General features: G+C 38.3%; 1 protein-coding gene across 3 annotated transcripts in view; it reads left to right on the forward strand.

Annotated features, from left to right (window-relative positions):
- Positions 1–24665, forward strand: part of LOC132096831 (dipeptidyl aminopeptidase-like protein 6) — a 192456-nt gene that overhangs the window by 159807 nt on the left and 7984 nt on the right. For all 3 annotated transcript variants that reach the window (XM_059502470.1, XM_059502469.1, XM_059502471.1), the window contains 12 exons: positions 4766–4886; positions 8193–8347; positions 9186–9283; positions 10037–10163; positions 10469–10507; positions 10580–10687; positions 11386–11477; positions 11625–11672; positions 11744–11856; positions 15534–15587; positions 21918–22016; positions 22104–22173. In XM_059502470.1, the coding sequence (XP_059358453.1) occupies positions 4766–4886; positions 8193–8347; positions 9186–9283; positions 10037–10163; positions 10469–10507; positions 10580–10687; positions 11386–11477; positions 11625–11672; positions 11744–11856; positions 15534–15587; positions 21918–22016; positions 22104–22173 (1124 nt within the window). The remainder of the gene's footprint in view (positions 1–4765; positions 4887–8192; positions 8348–9185; positions 9284–10036; positions 10164–10468; positions 10508–10579; positions 10688–11385; positions 11478–11624; positions 11673–11743; positions 11857–15533; positions 15588–21917; positions 22017–22103; positions 22174–24665) is intronic.

Raw genomic sequence — 24665 nt, forward strand, 5'->3', positions numbered from 1 at the left:
ATTAGCATAGCTGCTGATCCAACAAAGTAAAATTAGTTTAACCCAAGCTAAAGAATAAAAATGCAGATGCAACTACACTCACAATTTAAGAGATACATTATTCGAATGCTTGGCGAAAGAGATGCGTTTTTAATCTAGATTTAAACAGAGAGAGTGTGTCTGAACCCCGAACATTATCAGGAAGGCTATTCCAGAGTTTGGGAGCCAAATGGGAAAAAGCTCTACCTCCTTTAGTGGACTTTTCTATCCTAGGAACTACCAAAAGTCCAGAGTTTTGTGACCTTAGGGTGCGTGATGGGTTGTAGCGTGGTAGAAGGCTAGTTAGGTACGCAGGAGCTAAACCATTTAGGGCCTTATAGGTAAGTAATGATAATTTGTAACTGATACGGAACTTAATAGGTAGCCAGTGCAGAGACTGTAAAATTGGGGTAATATGATCATATTTTCTTGACCTGGTAAGGACTCTAGCTGCTGCATTTTGGACTACCTGTAGCTTGTTTATTGACGAAGCAGGACAACCACCTAGAAGTGCATTACAATAGTCCAGTCTAGAGGTCATGAAAGCATGAACTAGCTTTTCTGCATCAGAAACAGATAACATGTTTCGTAGCTTGGCAATGTTTCTAAGATGGAAGAATGCAGTTTTTGTAACATTGGAAATATGATTTTCAAAAGACAAATTGCTGTCTAATATAACACCCAGATTTCTGACTGTAGAGGAAGTAACAGTACATCCGTCTAGTTGCAGATTGTAATCTACAAGATTCTGTGTGGTGTTTTTTGGTCCAATAATTAATATCTCTGTCTTATCCGAATTTAATTGGAGAAAATTATTTGTCATCCAATCTTTTACATTTTTAACACACTCTGTTAGCTTAGATAATTGGGAAGTTTCATCTGGTCTCGTTGAGATATATAGCTGAGTATCATCAGCATAACAGTGGAAGCTAATTTCGTATTTTCTAATAATATTACCAAGGGGCAACATGTATATTGGAAATAGAAGGGGACCTAGGACGGATCCTTGTGGCACTCCATATTTTACTGATGATAAATGAGATGACACCCCATTTAAGTAAACAAAATGGTAGCGATCGGACAGGTAGGATCTAAACCATCTTAGAGCCTGCCCTTGAATACCTGTATAGTTTTGTAATCGATCTATGAGTATGTCATGATCTATGGTGTCGAACGCAGCACTAAGATCAAGTAAGACTAGCAATGAGATGCAGCCTTGATCTGACGCAAGGAGCAGGTCATTTGTAATTTTAACAAGTGCAGTTTCTGTGCTATGGTGGGGCCTAAAACCTGACTGAAATTCTTCATACAGATCATTTTTATGCAGGAAGGTACTCAATTGAGCAGACACAACTTTTTCTAAAATTTTAGACATAAATGGAAGATTTGAAATAGGCCTATAATTTGCCAGTACACTAGGATCTAGTTTTGGTTTCTTAATAAGAGGCTTGATAACCGCCAGCTTGAATGGTTTTGGGACGTGACCTAAAGATAACGACGAGTTAATGATATTGAGAAGTGGTTCTTCGGCTACAGGTAACAGCTCTTTTAGTAATTTAGTGGGTACAGGATCTAATAAACATGTTGTTGGTTTAGATACAGTGATAAGTTTATTTAGCTCTTCCTGTCCTATATTTGTAAAGCACTGCAGTTTATCTTTGGGTGCGATGGATGAAACTGAAGTGTTAGACGCTGTAGAATCTACATTCGCTATTGTATTTCTAATGTTATCTATTTTATCAGTGAAGAAATTCATAAAGTCATTACTATTTAACGTTGGTGGAATATTTGAATCAGGTGGCGTCTGGTAATTTGTTAACTTAGCCACTGTGCTAAATAAATGTAATGAGTGAGTATAGGAACGAGTGAGAGTTAACAGATGAAATAAGTCAAAATTTTATATTTATTAATACAGTTGAACTATACTCCACAGCGGTGAATCCTAAAACAAGCTATAAGCGGCTCTGGCATAGCAATACCAGTGTTTCTTACAGGAATTTTGTTAAAACTATGGTGGTGTGTCCTCGGTCGTTCTAGGGGGGTTCGGGGGCATGCCCCCCGTGAGAAAATTTTGTGCATTTTAATGTTAAATAAATTAATCTGGTGCACTTTGAGAGTTCAAAATTAAAAGCTCCAACCCATATTCAGTGTGCAAATTAAACAAAGAAAAATTCAAACCTCTTTTAGTTACAGTGTCTATTTACATTACACCTATACATAATAATAGTTATAATATTAATCCAATGACAGTAATAGCCATATTTTGTAAAACAAATGCACAAAAAAATAAAGGAAACTTTCTTAATTAGTTGTACCAATTTCTATACTTGAAAGAGATAAGCACATGATCTTTTATTTCGACGCAAACTGCATCAAGCTTTTATTTTGGTGGAAAACATGGTTTACAAACGCCTCTTATTAGATTTCTAGTGAATTGCGGTAATCGTCAACTATGCAGATGTGGAAATAATCTACACTCATGACATGGCCTAAGTGTTTTGAAAGTAGTTATGCTTACCGCAGGCTCTACACTTTCTCATCTCTCTCCTGATCCTCCGTCCTCACTATCATCATCTGCCACAGGAGCTGATGAAGGTCAGAAAACATATATTTTGACACAGTTTACAGTGTCTGCTTTAAGGGCCTGGTTCTATTTTTTCACGCTATTTATCTGCACATTCCTTGCGTTTCTTCTCCATCTTTTTTTACAGATACACACTGACACTGCTGCCGCTCGCTCACTCGTTTAAAGTTGTGATTGGGCCAGCCCAGTGTCAATCAAGAAAAGAGCCAATGGGCCGCTGATCTACGTGTTTCATGGGCTGGTCTGTCAGAAAAAAAAACTAACACTGACTTTGACCAATGCATTACACCAGCACAAACCCAGCGCCGCAAATTAATCAAAACAAAACAAAACGAATGGGCCGCCGATGTACAAATTTTATGGGCCGTTTAAAAAAAAAAAAAAAAAAAAAAAAAAAGTATGAGTATGAGATATATCAGCCCAAAAAGCACGTCGGCCCACCGGGCAAATGCCCGGTATGCCCAATGGCCAGTCCAGCCATGCATGGATGTACCAAAGCATTTGCAACTTGTTCAAAGAAATGAGAAACTGCTTTTTTGATGTGCACAAGTGACACAACGATGTGAGAATTGAACAGGTAGTTTTGAGAATTTCAATTCTGATCTGAGAAATGTACCAAAGTGACTGAGAAAAATTGTAATAAATAATACTAATCACATTGAAACGCTCTTAATGGTTTCAAATGCAGTACAGTTATCAATCCTCAGCATTTCCAAAGCTGCAATTGCATCTTCTCTTAACAGTTTTCTGAGCTTCTGTGCTGAAACCACAACCATTACAACAAACTAGACTAGACACATCTCAGCATACACAGGACTAATGTCAGACCTCTGAATACAAGAAAACAAGCTGCAAGTAATGGAAACATTTGAAAAATCTCTTTAAAAAAACACACTGCTCTGCCAAGGCTCCTGAACTGCCTGATCCGGCATGGGTCCCAGAACGGGACTCCTGGAGGCCTTCCGTACCATATAAGCCAGTCCCTAGGGGCCTCCAGAGTGCCCACCCTCCCTCCCTGTTGGATGTTATGTGGCGCGTGGACACACCTTCTGGGAAGGGGGAGTAATGTCACGTCTATGGACTGTCCTGTGTTGTCCTAGTGTTTCTACAAATTTTTCTCCAAACTCTTATTTGGCTTTTCCGTTCCTGTTCCCATTTTAGTCCCATTGGTGTCAGCTGTGTCCTGTTTAATTCCTTGATTAGTCCCATCATTTAAGCCCTGAGTTTTCCTGAGTCCAGCATCCTGTCAAAACGTCAATTCCCCTGCTATGTGTGTTCCTTGTTCCTTTGGTTAAATAAAGACTTTCTTCATGGTAATTGCTCCTACATCTCCTTGCCCCTTTGTCTCCTAGTGTAAATCAATCGTTTAAATTCGTTCTCCATTTCAGTCCATTTCAACTGCTTTGTGACCTTGGTATGCAGCTGAATACTTTTCTGTTAAATAGACTTTGAATTGGCTTTTCATCATTAATACAAAGTGCAGACATGTTCTTTTGTCCTACAGAGCACAACAGTGACCACATTTTTCCAGTGGCCTTGTTCCTGGAAGTATTTCCCCCTTTGTTTTATCCATAAGCAAAAATTCTCAATTTAATACTTTTAAGCCTTGAACTACATTAAAACATTTGAAAACCTGAATAAAAAGACCCAGAAACAAGGCTGTGTGCTTGCATTCTTGTATGAGGAATTTAACTACTCTCTGTAATATAAATCCATGACTGTACAGTATGGCTTTCATTTGTAAGATACAATGCATTTGAAACCTATTGTAAAATACTCATGTATGTATCAGTAGTTTGAGAGTGTAGAGCGACCAGGTCAGTAATGCAATTTACAGTGTTTCATTGGAGTTTGCAGCTCTATTATATGTCTTTAAGAGCAACTTTGATGTAGCTCACTTCAGGGATTATGGGTAGGGTAGTTTTTAACCCAGAAAACTTTTTAAGATGAAATCATACTACTTGAAGTGCTATCACTCAAAAATCTCAGGGATCATGGTAGATCTGTTTTGAAAGTTGTATGCATTATCGCTAATTAAACTTTCCTATAGAGAAAATGAATGGGATTTTTATATCCATAACCCTGCTGTTGTGCTTTTCAGGAGTAACTTTGTCTGGTTTGACGTGGTCTTTCCAACAATCGTTTGTTCTTCTTTCCTGACAGATTTTCATCTTTGAGAATAACATCTACTACAAAGCGCAAGTGAACAGCCCATCGGTCCGTCTGGTGTCTACAGGCAGTCTGGGGGTCTTATTTAATGGACTTGCTGACTGGCTCTATGAAGGTAAAACCCATAAGCATGAATAATAAAAAACCCAGAGGGTTTTGTGCATGTAATAAAAGAGCAGAAGTGATTGTGACTGTCTGATGTGTTTAGACTGGGTGGAGATTCTGTCTCATGCATCTCTCTGACTCAGCACTTTTCTTCTCAACTTATATGAATATATTACGTTTTATTTTTATTCAAACGAAATTGCTGGAATGCACCTGTACATATCTACTTATTAGTTTAGATCTGGCAGATTTTGCAAGATAAAATTATATTTTGGATAAATACATGTACTGTAAACACCAGGAAAAAAAAAACCTTCTTGATTAAATGGATTTAACAGATATTTAAAAATTTTCTACAAGACATAATAACTAAATTTTCACAAGTCAAAGTTTATTTGTTTGTTCATTTTAATTCGATTACTTTGCTAAAGTACTTTATAACAACAGTAGTGTCTCTGAACCCGTTCATTTCACAGAAATAGATGCACCATACTCTTTCAGTACCTTAGTCTGATAGAAATATGTGTAAAAAGCAGCCAAATATGTGACTTTCAACAGTAGTAAATTAAAACCATGTTTTAATTTCATCATAAGCATATAAATACTAAACATACTCCGTATAAAACTGAAAAAAATGAAATGTAGATATAATTAGACCTGTAAGTGTTATGAACAGCAGTGGGATGTGAGCTCAAGATTAAACCTTTTTATAGTTCAAATGTGCAATAGTGTGATTTAAGACAGCATTTGAGTATAATCTCTCACAATCATTCTGATTTTAATACTCATAATGATTAATGTAGCATCTCATCCTGTTTGCCTTAGGACTATGTTCACTTAGACTTCATTTAATGTTTTATCTTTCTCTGTTAGCTATATCAAGTGTTTGCTTACACTCAAATTCACACACATTTCACAGATTTCTCTGGCTTTATGCGGTCTGCAGTGTCGTAATACTGCTTGATTGCATAAAATTGTGGAAGAGTTAAATGCTGCTGATGTGAAGTGACCTTGATGACATCAGCTGAAAAGGAAAGACAAAGCGAGTTATTACAATATGATGAAATATAAAAAAAAATGTTTTCCCTTTGAATCACTTGCACAATATAAGACCAGAAACATGTATTAGGAAAGTAAATAGGGTCAAACTGGCTTTCAGTTTTCAGCATGTGTGTGTATGACGGGTTGTACTTATAGCAGAAGCTTGATAACACCATTTATCATATCGCATCTCTTCATCAGGGTGTGTCGCTGAGCTTTACTTCTGCCATTAAAATCCATCAGGCAGTTTGAAACCCCTCTGCATCTGTACTAAATCTAGACTAGTTGATAAGTTTATGTGCTTTTCAGTAATGTGCACACTCTTGAAAAATGGACACTTTTATTACTGAAATATGGGAAATTGTTTACTTAAATAATATTTTGTCATTGCTCCAGTTCAATGAGTGAAGAAAAGAAAAAAAGAGACCAAAACCATGTAAACTTTAAAAATTGTGTGCCATTATTATAGTATTCAATCATTAAATGTTTATGTAAAATAGGACTTGCACAAGTAATCATTTTACTACGTAGTTGAGTCAAACATGCCTGATGTAAATAAGAGTTTGTTAACTTATTTGTGCTAATTTACACATTTAAAAAAAACATCATGAAAAAAGTATCACAAAAAGTAAGCAGTTTTCAATGCTGATAATGCTGAAAATTCAACTTTGCATCACATGCAAATACATCCTGAAATAAAGATCTTTTGATTAAAACTATAATAATTTTATAATACATTTTATATTATATTTATTTTATATATTTTGGATCAAAGAGAGCAGTATTCTAAAACCTTAATATGTGCATATTATATAAAAGTGTTCATCAGTTATGTTTTTTCCTTGTCTTTGTCAGCTCTGTAGTTCTGTCGTTCCTGTATGAGGGCACATTGGCAGCATGTTTGTTTCTGACACATGTTGAACTGTATTGTATGCCAGTAATTGGTTATATCCTAAATGAACATCTCAGTCTGAGACTATTCTTAGTTGCATGCTCTTATAACCTCCATTTATTCTGTGTAAAGACCTCTACTGCCATCCCGTGGTCTCACATTTCATGACATGAAAGCATTTCAGCAGAACAGACGGAGTAAACATCGGTTCACATAGGGAAATGTACATTTTGTCATTTGTGGAACATAAAAGAAGATATTTTGAAGAATGTTTAAGCTCCTCTTTCCATGAAACAAATAAGGGTGGTAATATATAGTTAAGTAAACTTAAAACTATTCAAATTAGCTTTTGTTACCTGATAAAAAGGTCAAATAAAATTAAACATAAATATTACTGAAATAAAATTAGATGGAGCACTGAAATTTACCAAAATTAAAAAACTGAAATAAATCTTAATAGAAATATTAACAGCACATTACAGAGCTACTTAGACTTTAGCTAAAATAAAAATTTAAATAAAACAGAAAATATAAAATAAAACAAATAAATATTATAAAAATATATTCTAAAATAGTTACTAAAATAAAAGAAGTTGCCTACAGCACACACTGTACACACACACACACACACACACACACACACACACACATCTGCTTAATTTCTCTATTGATGTTTCACAGAAAAGCATTTGGATTTGTATTGACATTAAATAAAAAAAGACAACATTTGAATTATTTGGTGCACTATTCCTCTAAAGATTTGGAGCCATGGTGCAGTGATGTCCCAGGTGCTCATGTTGGTGGAGCAGGTTTGAACAGAACAATTTAACAAAATATTTATTGACATGCGTAGTCATCAGGGCTTATATTTATGAACAAATGTCTGTTTAAATCATCAAGTAGATTTTGCATAAGAATGTATGAACGTTTATTGAATAAGCCCTATTCTTGCACAATAAATAAATAAACAAACAAATAAAATGAGTCCTGTCAGTGTTGTTCTCTTCTATGTTACTTAATGTCTTAATGAGCTCTAGAGGTCCAGTTTGCAGGGTTACAGAGTCATATTTCACATCCGCTCTGTTCCTCCTCCAGCTCTTGGCTGTCAGCTGTATGCAGTGATGGATGAGACTCCCGAGGCAGCAGCCTACAGGCAAATGAATGTGATAAATCACACGCGTGGTTTCTGCACATGTTGCAGTTATGTATTTTGCAATGTGTCCTCTGTCCGCGTTTGCTTGAAAGGATATTTAATCATTTAACGCATATTAGGATCTGCCAGAGATGAGGTCACCACGCAGCAAAGCTTTACAAGACACAAGACTTCCTTGAGTTTCAGTTTTGTGTTTAATCCACTCGTGTTTTATTTGTTTGTGTTCACAGAGGAGATCTTCCAGAGTCACATCGCTCACTGGTGGTCACCAGATGGTCTCAGACTAGCATATGCCACCATCAATGACACTCTGGTGCCCAAGATGGAGATACCCATGTTCACAAACGCACTGTATCCCAGCGGACAGGAGTACCGCTACCCTAAAGTAAATCTCTGCAGCTTTTTTCTATGATCAAACCAAGGCTTGGTTGTGTGTGTTCCTCAATGTCAGTATCTTCCAATGTCTCTGTAACCTTGAAACGGGATCTGATGGTTGCTGCTGTCTTGAGTGACATTTAAAGGGAAAGTGCGCCCAAAAGTGAAAAATCTGAAAGACTTTTTTGTTGGAACGACATGAGGGTGAGTAAATGATGACAGATATATTATTTTTGGCCAAACTATCTCTTTAAACACTGTAGTGACATAGTTATGGCAAGCAATAACTGTCCATCTGTAAGTTTATCCTTTTATGCAATATAACTAATTTACATTTATCCATTTTGCCAGACAGATTTTTTCCAAAAGCAGCTCACAGTGCACTGAAAGTATAGCCTGCATTGGGAGTCGAACCCATGACCTTTGCAGGTGCTTTACCAGTTGAACGTTAATGGAACGGATAAATATTATTTGCACAAAATATTTTTTTATGGTGTTTGTCACAAAGGATTCTAGAATCATGTGGTTTAAAGAGATAATTCAACCAAAAATCATCATAATTTACTCACCCTCAAGTTGTTCCAAACTGGTCTGAGTTTCTTTCTTCTGTTGAGCACAAATGAAGATATTTTGAAGAATATTGGCAAGCAAACAAGCAACCCATTGACATCCATAGTATTTTTCCCATATAATGGAAGTCAGTGGCTACTTTTCTGTTTGTTTTCCATCTTCTATTATTTTTTTTTTTTGATATCTTTATTTGTGCTCAACAGAAATAAAATCATTTTCATGGTTCAGTGAAACACCCCTGTAAGGGTCCCGTGATGAGATCTCTGTTGTCTCTGTAGGCTGGGGAAGAGAACCCTGATATCTATTTGTCAGTGGTGAGTCTGAACGGCCCTTTACACACAGTGAGGATGAGGAAACCAGATGACCCCAGAATCAGGTGAAGCTCTGCCAGGGACCACACAACAACATGCTTTATCATTCTCATCTGCTGCATTGGGCAGTTTTGATAACCAGTTTTATTATGCCTTCATTTTGACAATATACACTACTGCTCAAATGTTTGGAGTCAGAAACGTTATGTAAATGTTTTTGAAAGTCTGCATTTGTTTGGTAAAAGTACAGTAAAATGTATTGTCTTGTATTGTGGTTGATATATGTGATGCAAAGCTGAAGTTTCAGCATCAATACTCCAGTCTACAGTGATCCTACAGAAATCATTCTAATATGCTGATTTGTCAGGAAACATTTGTTATAATTAAAAATGTTGAAAACAATATTTTTATGGAAACCATGATAGATTTTTCCAGGATTCATTGATGAAAATGAGATCAAAAGAACAGCATTTATTTAAAAATGTAACATTATATATATCTTTACTGTCACTTTTGATCAATTTAATGAGTCCATTCTGAATAAATTATTTATTTCTTTAAAAAAAAAAAAAAACCTACCCCAAACTTTTGAACGATATCGTATCTCTTTAACAAACTCTGTAAACAGGCCAGAGTCAGATTAATGGACTGCATTACTCGACAGAAGAATGGCTTTAAGAAAAGCTTTTTAGAGCATTTTTTGAGTTAAGCTAATGATTAAAATCCATTTTAAATAAACACATTTACCCACTAAAAGATGTACACAGGCTCTATTTGACACAGTTTGAAGTTGTACTTTAACCAGCTTCCCTCTGTAGGAAAGATTACTACATCACTATGGTGAAGTGGGCAACCAGCACCAAACTAGCAGTAAACTGGCTGAACCGAGCGCAGAACAACTCCATCCTGACCTTGTGTGAGGCCACCACAGGCATCTGCACAAAGGTTTCTTCTGATATACACCAGCAAACACTTAATTATCACTAGTCTCCATGTTTCATAATAATGCTTAAGTCATTAAAACTGTAAATGAACACGAATTAAAGTGTGAGAATTACATCAGGCCTTTAATTTTCCAGAAAAGGCTATCTGGGTGACAGTGCCTGTTGTTGCATCCAAATGTATTAAAATGCATGTCAGTTCAATGAATGTAAATATTAGTCAGTGCTTCGGCTGTATATAAAAGGACTTTGTCAAACAATAGGAGACATACTGAGAAAAACAACAATGATCTGTCGGTGTGTTTTCAGAAACATGAAGATGAGAGTGATAGCTGGCTTCACAGACAGGTGAGTCATGCATCACACGCGTGGGATGTGTGTGTAAGAGTGCTGCTCCAATCTCCATGAATCTCTCTGCAGAACGAACCCCCGCTGTTCTCCAGAGACGGATACAGGTTCTTCTTCACCCGAGCCGTTCCACAGGGCGGCCGAGGGAAGTTCTTCCACATATCCATGTCCACTTCCCAGGTGAGCTGTCACTGAGAAACTACACACTACTTAGGAAGGTTTAAAGAATAGTTCATCCCAAAATGAACATTTTCTGATAATTCACTCACCCTCAGACCATCTAAGATGTAGTTGACTTTTTTTCTTCAGTTGAACAGTAAGTAAAATGAATACCTGTGGTTATTTCTGCCGATATATTGAGTTCTTGCATGTTCGGTCTGTGTAAGAAACTGAACATTATTTACAACATTACTGTCTGTGATCCATAGATGAACCAGTTCATCAAAAAAGAATCGGTTCTAAAGAATGATTCGTTCGTGATACAGACATCAATCCGGACTGTTTGCCTGAGGCTATGGATTACATAGATGGAAATGTTGTAAATAATGTTAATTTTCTTGCACAGGCTAATTGTTTCGCTTCATAAGACCTCAATATATCATCAGGAGCCACGGGTATCAATTTCTCCTTACCTGATGTGCTTTTTCTGATGCGTAAAGTGACGGTAGCCATTGACTTGCATTTTAATAGTCACCAAAGGACCATTTTTTCAGTGGTTTCTTTTCGGTTTTACTCGAGAAAAAAGTGACTTACGTGTACATGTTCGAGGGCCGGAGAGTAAATGAACTGCAAATTTAAATTTTTTGGTGAAATATCCCTTTAACATCATGTTAAACATAAGAAGTGGCTTCATGTTGTTGTTATTGTTTTTTTTGTAGCCCAACAGCAGCACAGACACACTACAGTCGCTAACATCAGGAGACTGGGACGTGACGGAGATATTAGCGTACAATGAGGACACCAAACTTGTGTAGGCATATGAGACCAGCAGCTTTCAAAAGACCCCAGATGCTGGATTCTGTCCATGTTGTCAATAAGCACTTAAATAAAACAATATGCTATTATCCACTTTTGTAACATTTTAAAATAGATATCTGTAACAGCAATGTCTTTTCAGATACTTTTTGAGTACAGAAGATGATGCAAGACGGCGTCACCTCTACAGGTATGACAGATGATGTGACACACTGATGTCATCGGGAAGCATTGCAATGATGACATGTGTTGTTTTTTTAGCGCCAACACCACAGGCTCCTTCAACCGCCGATGTCTGTCTTGTAATTTAAGCTGTGGATACGTCAGTGGATCATTCAGTCCAGATGCTAACTACTTCCTTCTCAACTGCAAAGGTTTAATGCTTTTTCTGTGCAAAACATCTCTAAATATCTTGTCTTGTGTTAAAGATTTGTTTAACAAAAATGCAAAAGAGGTGCACACATGCCACAAAGCCAAACAGGGCTCAGGTGCAGGACAAAAAAAAGTAAAACTAAAGCGAAAAACAAACGTGATGTCCACACACTGATATAACTGCTCCATAAAAATGTTTTATTGCAATGTTTTGACCATCAGGTCTACATCAGGCACAAATTGAGGTACAACTCTTTATAGGTAACAGGTGATCATCCTAATTAAACACACATTCAATCACATATGCAGGTAAACTCCCACAAAGAGAGGGGGAAAAACTGAATAACCAAAAAAAAAAAAAAAAAATCCTTAAACATGATTAAAAATACAAGTCAAATCCCAAGCAATAACCACTCCTCAAAATGTTTAAGAGAGGCTTAATATCAAATTCTTCATTCAACCCAAAAGGTGACAAAGTATTTAAAGTACAAATCCAAAAACATTCCCGATGTAAAAGTTTCCTCTCAAAATTTCCCCCTCTTGATGGTTCTGCTGTTCCAGTGGTTTTGTAAATTGGAAATTTTTTTGTGCATACATCGTACACTTTCAGAATGAATTCTACATAAAGTTTTATAAAGGAGGCCCCTGATCTAACGAGCATGTCACGCAAATTACTTTTGACATTTAAAAACCAATCGAGAACCATATCAAAAAATATGAGACAGTTTAGAATCGCTAGAAATAACGTGCCAGTGCCTGTATAAAACTTTACAGAATTCCTCATCCAATGCTGAATACTTAACAACACAAATAGGGCCACTGCCTGGTTTTGTATTTGGAAAATATATTTAAAACTATTTTACCCATGATGCTGTACAGAAAATTCCACCCAATAGAGAGTCACATTGAATAGAGCTCTACACAGCCCCTTGAAGCACCACAGAATGAATCACGTCTCCCTAAAAATATTAAAAAATTTGTATGTATATTTACATTTTGCAATGAACTTAAAATACATTGTTTTTATACAACCTAATACATTTATATTTCTTCATTTTTAATTTATGTCATTTACAATGGTTTGTGGGATTGTAAGTATTTTAACTTGGTCTTTTTGTCCAATTATCATTTACATTTTTCATTACATTAAATTTACACTATTTATCAAGTAAATGTTATGTTGAGTTTCTGCTCAAAACTGACTGGTTTGGTTCATGGCCTATAACACTTTTTAAAATCCCTATGAGAAAAAAAAAATGAAAGAGAAAAAATACGTATGGAACCAATAATTGATTCTGATTGGTCAGTTGCTGCATTCTGATTGTTGACTGTTGTCATAAAAAAAAAAAATCTGCATTGCTATACACAAATCCGCCGCAAACTCTATGGGCGCCGCCATCTTGCCTGCCGCCATTACTGCGTGCCTGCGAAGTGTGACGATGTGACACTTGCCGGTGCCCTCTAATGACATTTCAATGAAAGTGGATCCTGCTCATCAAAGAAAATGTGGGTAGAGGATGTCAGGCAGTGGCCAAAAACTTACTGATAAAGGTAATTTATTGACAACATAATGTAAAAATATGTAATGTAATTAAGAAGTGCATTAATTTATGACAACAATAAAACCGAATGCTGTCATTACTAGCTGTGTTGCTAATATGTTCACAAGCTTCAAATAACTATTAGGCCATCCTTAAAAATATTCTTGTTTGCCATAACCCGACCGACCCTGTCAATCTAGGACCGACCAAATTAATTATTTTTCTCTCCTTTTAGTCCGACGGACTTGCCGATTGTAATTGCGTTAAGACCCATGAATTTTTTTTACCCTTCAAACAACTAATACAAATGCAATAAAATGTGAGACACACGCAATTGACACTTTTCACACGCTCTTATGCCACACATCCATTTTCTCACGCACAGAAATATCGCGAAGCAAAGAGGACACGGAGACCGACAGACTAGACAGAGCAGGTGCAATAAAGATTCGTGAATTTCACAAATGGTTTTATTCCAGGCCTGTAGTTTTGTGCCATTGTTAAAACAGCCAACCACACAACACGCTCTTCCCGGCACAACTGGACAGCATACGTACTAAAAAAACTAAATAAAAAGAACTTTTCGTACAGCTAACATCTGCTACAGCCGCCTACGGGACCAACACGCTACTTCTGCTACTTCCTAAGCAGCAAGGCACGCAGTAATGGCGGCGCCGCTTTACTTCCGTGTTTCGCCGGATTTGTGTATATTGCTATATCTATATATCCTTTCATGCATAATAGAATACTCCATATTTTATCATATTGAAATGGATCATTCCACAATAATAGGCAATAAGCACTATTAGACCAGAAGTAAATTGTAATGTAAAGTCAGTGTTTCAATGATTTGTATTCTCTTAATGTAACCGCTCAATGCCGAGAGTTTGGCTCAGTGACTCTGGCTGATCTGAGTGTTAGTCATTACATCATTACCCTGCTGTGTGTTTGATCAACAATAAAGCCTGGTTACCATGGTCACTGATCAGTTTAGCAGGGTCTGATGAGCACAAGGAAAGGTCGGTGTTTGTGTAATTATTAATTGTGTTATGAAGTCAGAGCAGAGCCTTTATGCTCCCTGCAGCATGACGCTTGTCCAGACCTCAGCACAGAAAGATCAGTTCTTATGTCGATGATGCATCCTCCCACCTGTTGTGTGGATTAAACCAAGCATTGATAGCAGAGGTCAGTTTAAGATGAGGTTTGAGTGCATTGATGAATTCCCAACTTTGAAAAGAGCTCATCTGATCAGTAATTATAGTCATGGTGTCAGTGTCATGGTTTCCACAAAACTATGAAGAAGCACAACTATTTTATAACACTCATAAAAATAAGAATTTTTTCTTTGTTATTGTTTTCTGAAGGATCGTGTGAAACTGAAGACTGCAGTAATGATTTGGCTTTGTTGTACATTGTATATTAAATTAAAAAATAAATATCATATTTCTCAGTATTACTGTATTTTTATTTCTGGTCAAATAAATACAGGTTTGGAGAACAAAAGAGACTTATTTAAAATAAATAAATAAATTTAACTGACTCAAACTTACAATAGTGTGCATTAATTGTGTACCACAATATTCTCTACACTTTGGTCAATAATGATATAGATCTTGAAATACACATTTTATAGAAACTTAATAATAATAATTAAAATAACTCCAAAAATAATGGTCCTTATGATCATTTCCAAAGTATCAATAATTTGAATTTATTATTATTATTTTTAAATACTGTAGTCATGTACATTGCAGTGAAACTGCTTCATACATTCATATATATATAAAAAAAAATTATTTTATTTTAGCCAAGTATATTATATTTATATCTGTATATTGTCCATGTGTAGGTGAGTATTTGGTAACTATTGCATGAAGCCAGACATTTAATTACTTAGGATGCTATCCTGGCCAAAAAACACCCACTTTGGAAGAAATCCTCTGTGCGATACAGAAAGCGGTTACATGCCATTTAGAGATGCGTTTTACCTGAAATGGGTTTTATTTCACATACATAATAAAGCACAGAATATGTATAGTGTAATGCTCAGATTCACACAAAGCCTAGCATGATTTTGTGAGAGGGTATGACATGAATGTATATGCTGTCAGACACTAATGTTGTGTTTTTGCGTGCAGGTCCCGGTGTGCCTCACACAGCCGTGTACAGCACCAGAGACGGAGAATACAAGAGTGAGTCCTCAGTCTGTTACTGCATTAAAGACAGAAACACAATCACATTCACTTTATCAGCTCTGCACCCAAGATCTTGTTTTACCGGAAAGGTATTTCTCACCCAGAAGACACGATAGTAGACTTACAGTAGGTGACCAACCAGAGTGTGCCTTCTACCACCGCGAGCACCGCTGCCACATTTGCAGCATTTGACGCTGAGTGGGGCTTTAACCACAAGTTATATCAAACAAACCCATCAAAGCACATTTTCACAAATAGCCGTTACATTTGACGGCTGAAGCCGGGGAAAATGAAAAAAAAAAAAAAAAAAAACTTTATTTAAAATTTTTAATATTAACAGATGAAAATTTAGTAGGCCTACTTATGAAGTTATGTGCATTTCTTAGAATGAATTCAAACAGGATAAATGTCAAGCCTATGTGCCTGTGCATATATTTACTCTAAGCCAGTGCTTTAAGTGGCCCAAAAGAGGTGCCGGTACTCTATTATAGCCTATATATATATATATATATATATATATATATATATATATATATAAATTATAGGGGAGGTAAGGGGGGTGTCTGCGGTCTTGGGTGACGGGATGGGGGGCTTATGTTATTAGACTTCTGTAGCCTATAATAAAAGATAATGAATTTCAAACCTTAACTAAACACATTTTTATTCAAAGATCAACCGTCTGTCATTACTCTTTAGTCTGCACACAACAACATTAAAATCATGAACTCAAATGTCATTGTAAAAAGAAAAAAAAAAACAATGACTGTTGTAACAGTGCTTAAATCAGACCTTTCTGTAACGCTCACGCTAATGAGCTTAAACTTATTTTTTGTACACAGTGCCGCGAACTGTCAATCACTCCTGTACGCAAGCTGTCATCAAGCTTTAAAACAAAAAGGGGACAAAAAGGTTGTATTGTCTTTGTGCATATAGATTAATTAGATAAATGAATAGCTAAATTCGTGCCTAGCTGCCTACGGACTAGGGTATTTTTTTAGAAAAAAGATGCTGCAGCCAATGAGCAGCCGGCAGGGGCTGGTTGCAGCATGACTCAACCTCCGCAGACAGTTTTTAATGTTTATCAGACAATAACTACTCAAGATTTTGCTTTAGTATAATTTTCGGGACAATTAGGGCCAGATTCGGGATTCGGAACAACAGTTTAGATTTCGGGACTGTCCCGAATTTTTCGGGACGTCTGGTCACCCTTCCTGAAAGAGCTACTGCATTACTTCATTAGCTTGCGTCTGACCTGCAGGGAGATAATTCAGGCCTGATGGGGTGTCAGCCAGCGAGTCATCTGATTCTGACCGTGATGTTTTAATACTGAGAGTCTGAAGCCAGGAGAGCATATTAGGTGTTGTTCACTGCATTAGAATTTTTAATGAGCCGAACGTTCGCGTTTCACACACCCTCTCTGGCCACGTTGAGTTGTTACTGATAGCTGCAAAAGCGACGAATGCGCTTTTCATTTGTAAAACTCAATGGTGTATGGGTAATATAGTCTCTGCTCTCGGTGGGACGAATTAGGAAGCTTGCATTGTGAAGGGCGCTCTGAGGAGCGGCAGCGCAGGCAAAAGATTAAAACCTCTATTAAAACAGATGTCCAAATGAGCGTACCGGTACGCTAAAAGCACGTTCTGGGTGCACGGAGAGGTGGCGGTACGCTCAAGAGCTATATTTGGAAGTGGCGGTACTGAGTACCGGTGCGTACCGGCCCACTTAAAGCACTGCTCTAAGCTACACAGTATTACACCATATTTTAGATTTTAGATATTGATATAATATGAATAATGTGTTATATTATCCTAAAGAAATGGTGGCTTACTTTTCATCGGAGCATTAAAAGTGGTAGCCTATTTTGGTGAGCTAGACTACATACATGGATCCATATGCAAATGTTGCATGTTTTATTAATTATTTCCTTTATTTCAGTTAAAGGTGAGGCACTGTATAATTTCGCTACCATTATTTAGACCTTACCTAACTAAAACAAGAAACGAATAAATTAAACCTGGCCACGATTTAGCTAAATCACTCAAACTGAAAAGAATGGACGAATTAATTAAACATCCTCACATTTAAACTCAAGTTCTCTCATTATAATCACCAAAGTGCACACAATGTTAAAAATAGCTTCATTTATTGACAACTTTAGTGATTTTAAACTGAGCTGCCTTTACTTACTTGTATACAGTTTAAATAAAACTCACAAAAAAAAAAAACTGCAGCCACATTTAAATGTCTCGGTTGTAGACTTGTGAAGATTTATCGTTAATGTGGATCCCGTATTGTAACCTAAAATAATTATTCACATTCAAGAATCATTCATATTCAAGTGTTTGTGCAGGATTATTAATGCACATGCATGACAGGGAGGCGCCCTCATGATCACTTACATTTGTTCCTGGTAATGAAAAAAATTGGGGTGCCTCACATACATGAGAAATATATCAACAGAAAGCTTGAAATGTCTACTTTTAAACAAACCAATTTAAAATGAAAGCAAATACTCCCTGATTATGTAATCTGTGAAGATTGCATTTCTCTTGAAAGGCCCCTCAGTGTTGAATGTCATCTTTCAGCCGACAAGAAAACGTTTGTTTATTAATAAATCATTAAAATGTCTCCTTTTCACAATTATTAGGCTACTTCTGCCTGTGCTTTGTGGCAAACTTAACGCATGTGCTTGAACGCTGAATATATTAAGGCACATTATAGATTAGACTGTGCCAGTTTAATATGAACTTGTGCTTAGTTGAATATTGACTAATAATGAACTACTAGTAACTAAAAAAATCTTACGTTGGGGGGCAGACCTATTAAATTACTTTAAGTCTTTGTTAAAGGTTTTAAAGCATTTTATGTGTTTGCATACATTCTGCTTTCAGAATGCTCCGTAGGGAAATTGATTTTTGAAGAACTTATTTTGTTCAAGGTTTTTTTTTAAATTAATTTATTTTTTAAATTGTGAAGCGAATAAAGTCTCATGAATGTGCAGCCTTGTACACATCGATATGTATGCTTGTACAGTGGACCAATGGCCAAGGTCAGGATTTTTTTGTTCAAAAAATATTTGAACTAGCCTGCAGATCGAAATGAAAGCCCCTTAATACAACACAAGGAAACTGTATAATTTCAATGGTTTTTATAATGACCATAGCAGTTAAAGTCTTTGTGTAAATTTATGCAGCCTGCAGCCTATTCGACTATCTCATGTCTTGAAAATAACTTTTGAATTTTGAATTATTTTGCTAATGAATTTTAAGGATGTTATAATGTTATACAACCCGAATTCCGGAAAAGTTGGGACGTTTTTTAAATTTTAATAAAATGAAAACTAAAGGAATTTCAAATCACATGAGCCAATATTTTATTCACAATAGAACATAGATAACGTAGCAAATGTTTAAACTGAGAAATTTTACACTTTTATCCACTTAATTAGCTCATTTAAAATTTAATGCCTGCTACAGGTCTCAAAAAAGTTGGCACGGGGGCAACAAATGGCTAAAAAAGCAAGCAGTTTTGAAAAGATTCAGCTGGCAGAACATCTAGTGATTAATTAAGTTAATTGATATCAGGTCTGTAACATGATTAGCTATAAAAGCTTTGTCTTAGAGAAGCAGAGTCTCTCAGAAGTAAAGATGGGCAGAGGCTCTCCAATCTGTGAAAGACTGCGTAAAAAAATTGTGGAAACTTTAAAAACAATGTTCCTCAACGTCAAATTGCAAAGGCTTTGCAAATCTCATCATCTACAGTGCATAACATCATCAAAAGAGAAACTGGAGAAATCTCTGTGCGTAAGGGACAAGGCCGGAGACCTTTATTGGATGCCCGTGGTCTTCGGGCTCTCAGACGACACTGCATCACTCATCGGCATGATTGTGTCAATGACATTACTAAATGGGCCCAGGAATACTTTCAGAAACCACTGTCGGTAAACACAATCCGCCGTGCCATCAGCAGATGCCAACTAAAGCTCTATCATGCAAAAAGGAAGCCATATGTGAACATGGTCCAGAAGCGCCGTCGTGTCCTGTGGGCCAAGGCTCATTTAAAATGGACTATTTCAAAGTGGAATAGTGTTTTATGGTCAGACGAGTCCAAATTTGACATTCTTGTTGGAAATCACGGACACCGTGTCCTCCGGGCTAAAGAGGAGGGAGACCTTCCAGCATGTTATCAGCGTTCAGTTCAAAAGCCAGCATCTCTGATGGTATGGGGGTGCATAAGTGCATACGGTATGGGCAGCTTGCATGTTTTGGAAGGCTCTGTGAATGCTGAAAGGTATATAAAGGTTTTAGAGCAACATATGCTTCCCTCCAAACAACGTCTATTTCAGGGAAGGCCTTGTTTATTTCAGCAGGACAATGCAAAACCACATACTGCAGCTATAACAACAGCATGGCTTCGCCGTAGAAGAGTCCGGGTGCTAACCTGGCCTGCCTGCAGTCCAGATCTTTCACCTATAGAGAACATTTGGCGCATCATTAAATGAAAAATACGTCAAAGACGACCACGAACTCTTCAGCAGCTGGAAATCTATATAAGGCAAGAATGGGACCAAATTCCAACAGCAAAACTCCAGCAACTCATAGCCTCAATGCCCAGACGTCTTCAAACTGTTTTGAAAAGAAAAAGAGATGCTACACCATGGTAAACATGCCCCGTCCCAACTATTTTGAGACCTGTAGCAGAAATCAAAATTGAAATGAGCTCATTTTGTGCATAAAATTGTAAACTTTCTCAGTTTAAACATTTGCTATGTTATCTATGTTCTATTGTGAATAAAATATTGGCTCATGTGATTTGAAAGTCTTTTCGTTTTCATTTTATTAAAATTTAAAAAACGTCCCAACTTTTCCGGAATTCGGGTTGTATTATAATAATAATAATAATAATAATTCATTACATCTATATAGCACTTTTCTAGGCACTCAAAGGGCTTACATTGTCAGGGGGTATCTCCTCATCCACCACCAGTGTGCAGCATCCACCTGGATGATGCGACGGCAGCCATAGTGCACCAGAACGCCCACCACACACCAGCTTACTGGTGGAGAGGAGACAGAGTGATGAAGCCAATCAGCGGATATTATTTTATAAAGTTATTTTAGTTTTTTTGTTTTGTTATTTGATTTCATTTTACAACACCCAATATATAATCCAATCAGTTTGCAAACTGTCCCTTTGCACCACGTGGCTGTAGTTTTGTGAACGACTTTAACATGCGACCGACTTGCAGTTAATGGCCCTGCAGTGGTGGTACTGTGGCGGTATTAGGCATTTTGGTTGGCCACCTACTGTAGTTATGTGCTTTATCAATGGTGTCCTAAGTCCAATGCGATACACAGAACACCTCAAATGTGAGATTAACGTTTATCAAATTGTGTACACCATGTCTGTAAAGAGTGTGAGCAGAGACAAAGGAGAACCGCTGTGTGTTTAGCATAATTAGCATTGATCGGCCTCTTGGGGGAAAAAAAGGAAGCAGGACAAAACTGACTGATCTCTTGCTTTAATTCACTATTGGGAAACACAGCAAGTGATGTGTGTTTATTTTGATGCCCATATTAAGAAATAACAGTATTTTTGCACCAAGAGGTCAGGGTTTAGCAGGATAGCATGATCCTGTAAGCCCCTAGTAATTGTTGTAGCTACACCACTATGGGTGGAGAAAGTGGCCAGGACTTGCCACTGATGACTGATGAAAAAATCATACAGTATCATTAATATTTCATTATATTATTGTATGTTTTTTATCAGTGTGCTATATTACAAACAGTATTGTTTGGAGTCTGACTTTTTTTTTTTTAAGAAATTAATACATTCATTCAGCAATGATGCATTAACTTGATCAAAAGTGACAGTATAATGTTTCTACCAAAATATTTCTATTTGAAAATTCTTTGTTTTTTAATTTTATATTCAACAAAGAATCTTCAAAAACTTTAGCATGGTTTCCAAAAAAGATTACACAGCACAACTGTTTTTAATGTTAATATTAAAATAAAACATAATAATAATAATACTAATAATTATAATAATAATAAACTATTTATTCTTTTTTATTTATTAATTTATTGACCACCAAATCAGCATATTAGAATGATTTCACAAGGATTGTGTTATGTATCCTAAAAAAACAGCTTTGCAAAGGAATACATTTTTTTTATTATATATTACAATAGTAAATAGTTATTTTATACCATAAAAAAAAACATACACAATATTACTGATTACTGAATATTACTGCACCCTAACTACAGTATATTTTATAGTAGATAACCATCTACTGAATGTGATTCTCTCTGTTACCCTCAGAGCTGCTGGATGTGGAGCTCAATGAGCAGTTGAACACCACTGTGAACAACACGCAGATGCCCAAAGTAGAGTACAGAAAGATCAGCATAGAGGATTACAGTAAGTATCTTACAGCAAACTCTCTGAGTCAGTTCTTACAAAGCTGATGATTTTCAAAGCACAGTAACTTTCCCATCATTTGCACAGGTCTCAACATCCAGATCCTGAAGCCAGCAGCGTTTACAGAAACAGCTCAGTACCCCTTACTGCTGCTGGTGTAAGTGATTCACACACACAGAATAACTGATACGTTCCACACAGCAGTCAAAACACAAGAATGGTGTATTGGTTCACAGTGTTGGGGGGAATGAGTTACAAGTAACGTGAATTACATAATCTGACTACTTTAAGTAAGTAGTAAAGTAACGCTTTACTTTTTTAATTTAGAAAGAAATATCTGAGTTAAGATAAGTAACGTCTCAGTTACGTATGTAACCCTCGTTATGTAAGAAAGAGACTGACAAATGGGATCTCGCCCGAGAGCCCAATCATCTTCGAGTGGTTACAGAACGAACCAATGGTACGCAGAGTCTACGGAATTTGCATCGCGAGCTCCGCCCCGCAGAGCGGGTATATAAGGAGCAGCGCAAGCAACTCACATTCAAGTCTTCGCTGAGGAGCCGAGCCAGTGACCCGGCCATTCAGCAGAACAGCGATGTGGCAAGGGGATGTAACGTCTCCATTCCCTCCTTCAGGGAACGAGGTTTACATACGTAACAGAGACGTTCCCTTTCAGTTGGTCATGTTCTACGTTACGTCAAAAAGAGACTGACGAATGGGGTCCCTTACAAAATGCCACATGGCTGTCTTCCAGTGACCCGTGTGAGTGGTAGCACTCTGTCATGAGGCCAGCACGAGTGAGGGCCTATAGCTTACACCGAATACACTGGGTAGCATATTCCAGCTGGACATATGCTAGCAGGCTGCCTGCTCGTAGGAGGACTTACAAAGGCAGGTATCAATCAAAGGTGGTGATACACATGAACTCTGAGGTACCCAGCCCGCAGGCTTGCCAAGGGATAGACACATGCTACGAAGAGACTTACTTTGGACATACACACGTGGGATTGCCCAGAAAGGGGAATCACAACACATGGAAGCACCTAGCACCAGGGCTGGGTTTGCCTCCTCCAGGGGCAGCGCTTGCAAGTTCACCACCTGATCCCTAAAAGGAGTGGTGGGAATTTTGGGCACGTACCAAGGCCGGGGTCTCAAGACAATGTGACAGTTGTCCGGCCCGAATCCCAGGCATGCTTCGTCAACCGAAAATGCCTGCAGGTCCCCAACCCTCTTCACCGAAGCCAAAGCCGCCAGGAGCGCAGTTTTCAATAATAGAAACGTTAGCTCTACTTCGAAGGGAGCCCTCTGCAGTGCCGATAGAACCACAACAAGGTCCCAAGAGGGGACTTGCTGAGGGCGAGGCGGATTGAGCCTCCTGGCCCCTCTCAGGAACCTGATGATCAGATCATGCTTCCCAAGAGATTTACCTTCAACAGGGTCATGGTGAGCCGAAATGGCAGCCACATAGACCATCAGGGTGGAAGGAGACAGCCTTCGTACCAACCCTTCCTGAAGAAAGAAAAGCACTGACCCAATCTGGCATTTCCTGACGGTTGATGTACGCTATGGTCACAGTGTTGTCCGTACGGACGAGAACGTGCTTGTCCTTCAGCAGTGCCCTGAAGCGGTGCAGAGCAAGCCGTACTGCTAGCAACTCGAGGCGATTGACATGCCACTGAAGTCAGGGTCACGTCCAGGAGCCTGACGCAGCATGCCCATTGCACATGGCACCCCAACCCGTGGCAGAGGCATCTGTTGACACCACAACATGTCTGGACACAGGTTCTAGGGGAATGCCAGCCCATAGAAATGAGAGGTCCAACCACGGGGTGAAGGTTTGGAGGCAGGCCGGAGTGACGGTCATTTGGAGCTTGCCCTGTTACCATGCCCATCTCCGCACTCGGTCGTGAAGCCAGTCCTGGAGTGGTCTCATTCGGAATTGTCTCAGGCAATTCAGCAGTGACTGCACGCGCTCGTTCGTAAGCCGTGCGAAAATGGCGACCGAGTCTATTTCCATAATGAGAAAAGAGATCAAAGGATTCTCCCCCGGCCCTCCTCCGGGGGAAGGATTCGTCCTGCTACCATCTCCTGACGAGCTGATGTCCCCAACTCCGGGTCGCCCGTCTCATGAATGCCACTTGTCCTGACTCTTGGCAGGTTTAGGGGCAGAGATGGGCTGTGCCACCCTTCTGTGGCCGTCTCCTCGCTGCGGCCAGGGTAACGTAGGAAACCGCAGGGGGTTGCCCTCGGTGACGAGCAGGCTGAGGTGGCTGCGCCGGTGGCAGACTGGAGGCAGCAGCGGGCCGGCGGGGCAGGATATCTCTGATGGCCTCAGACTGCTTCTGGGTGGCAGAGAACAGCTGGGCAAAATTCTCTACCTCGTCGCTGAAGAGTTGAGGAGCTGAGTCTGATCAGACTCCCTCATGTCTGCCAGGTTTAGCCATAGGTGGCGCTCCTGACCACCGAAGTGGACATCACCTGACCCAAGGTGCGCGCAGTAACCTTCGTCACCCGGAGAGCAAGGTTGGTAGCGGTGTACACCTCCTGCAAAACCCCTGGGTCAGCACTGCCCGCATGCAGCTCTTTGAGCAGCTTGGCCTGGTAGACCTGAAGGGTGGCCATGGCGTGCAGGGCAGAGGCGGCCTGACC

The sequence above is a fragment of the Carassius carassius genome, chromosome 20, assembly GCF_963082965.1.
Source record: "Carassius carassius chromosome 20, fCarCar2.1, whole genome shotgun sequence".
In the NCBI taxonomy this organism is placed as follows: Eukaryota; Metazoa; Chordata; class Actinopteri; order Cypriniformes; family Cyprinidae; genus Carassius; species Carassius carassius.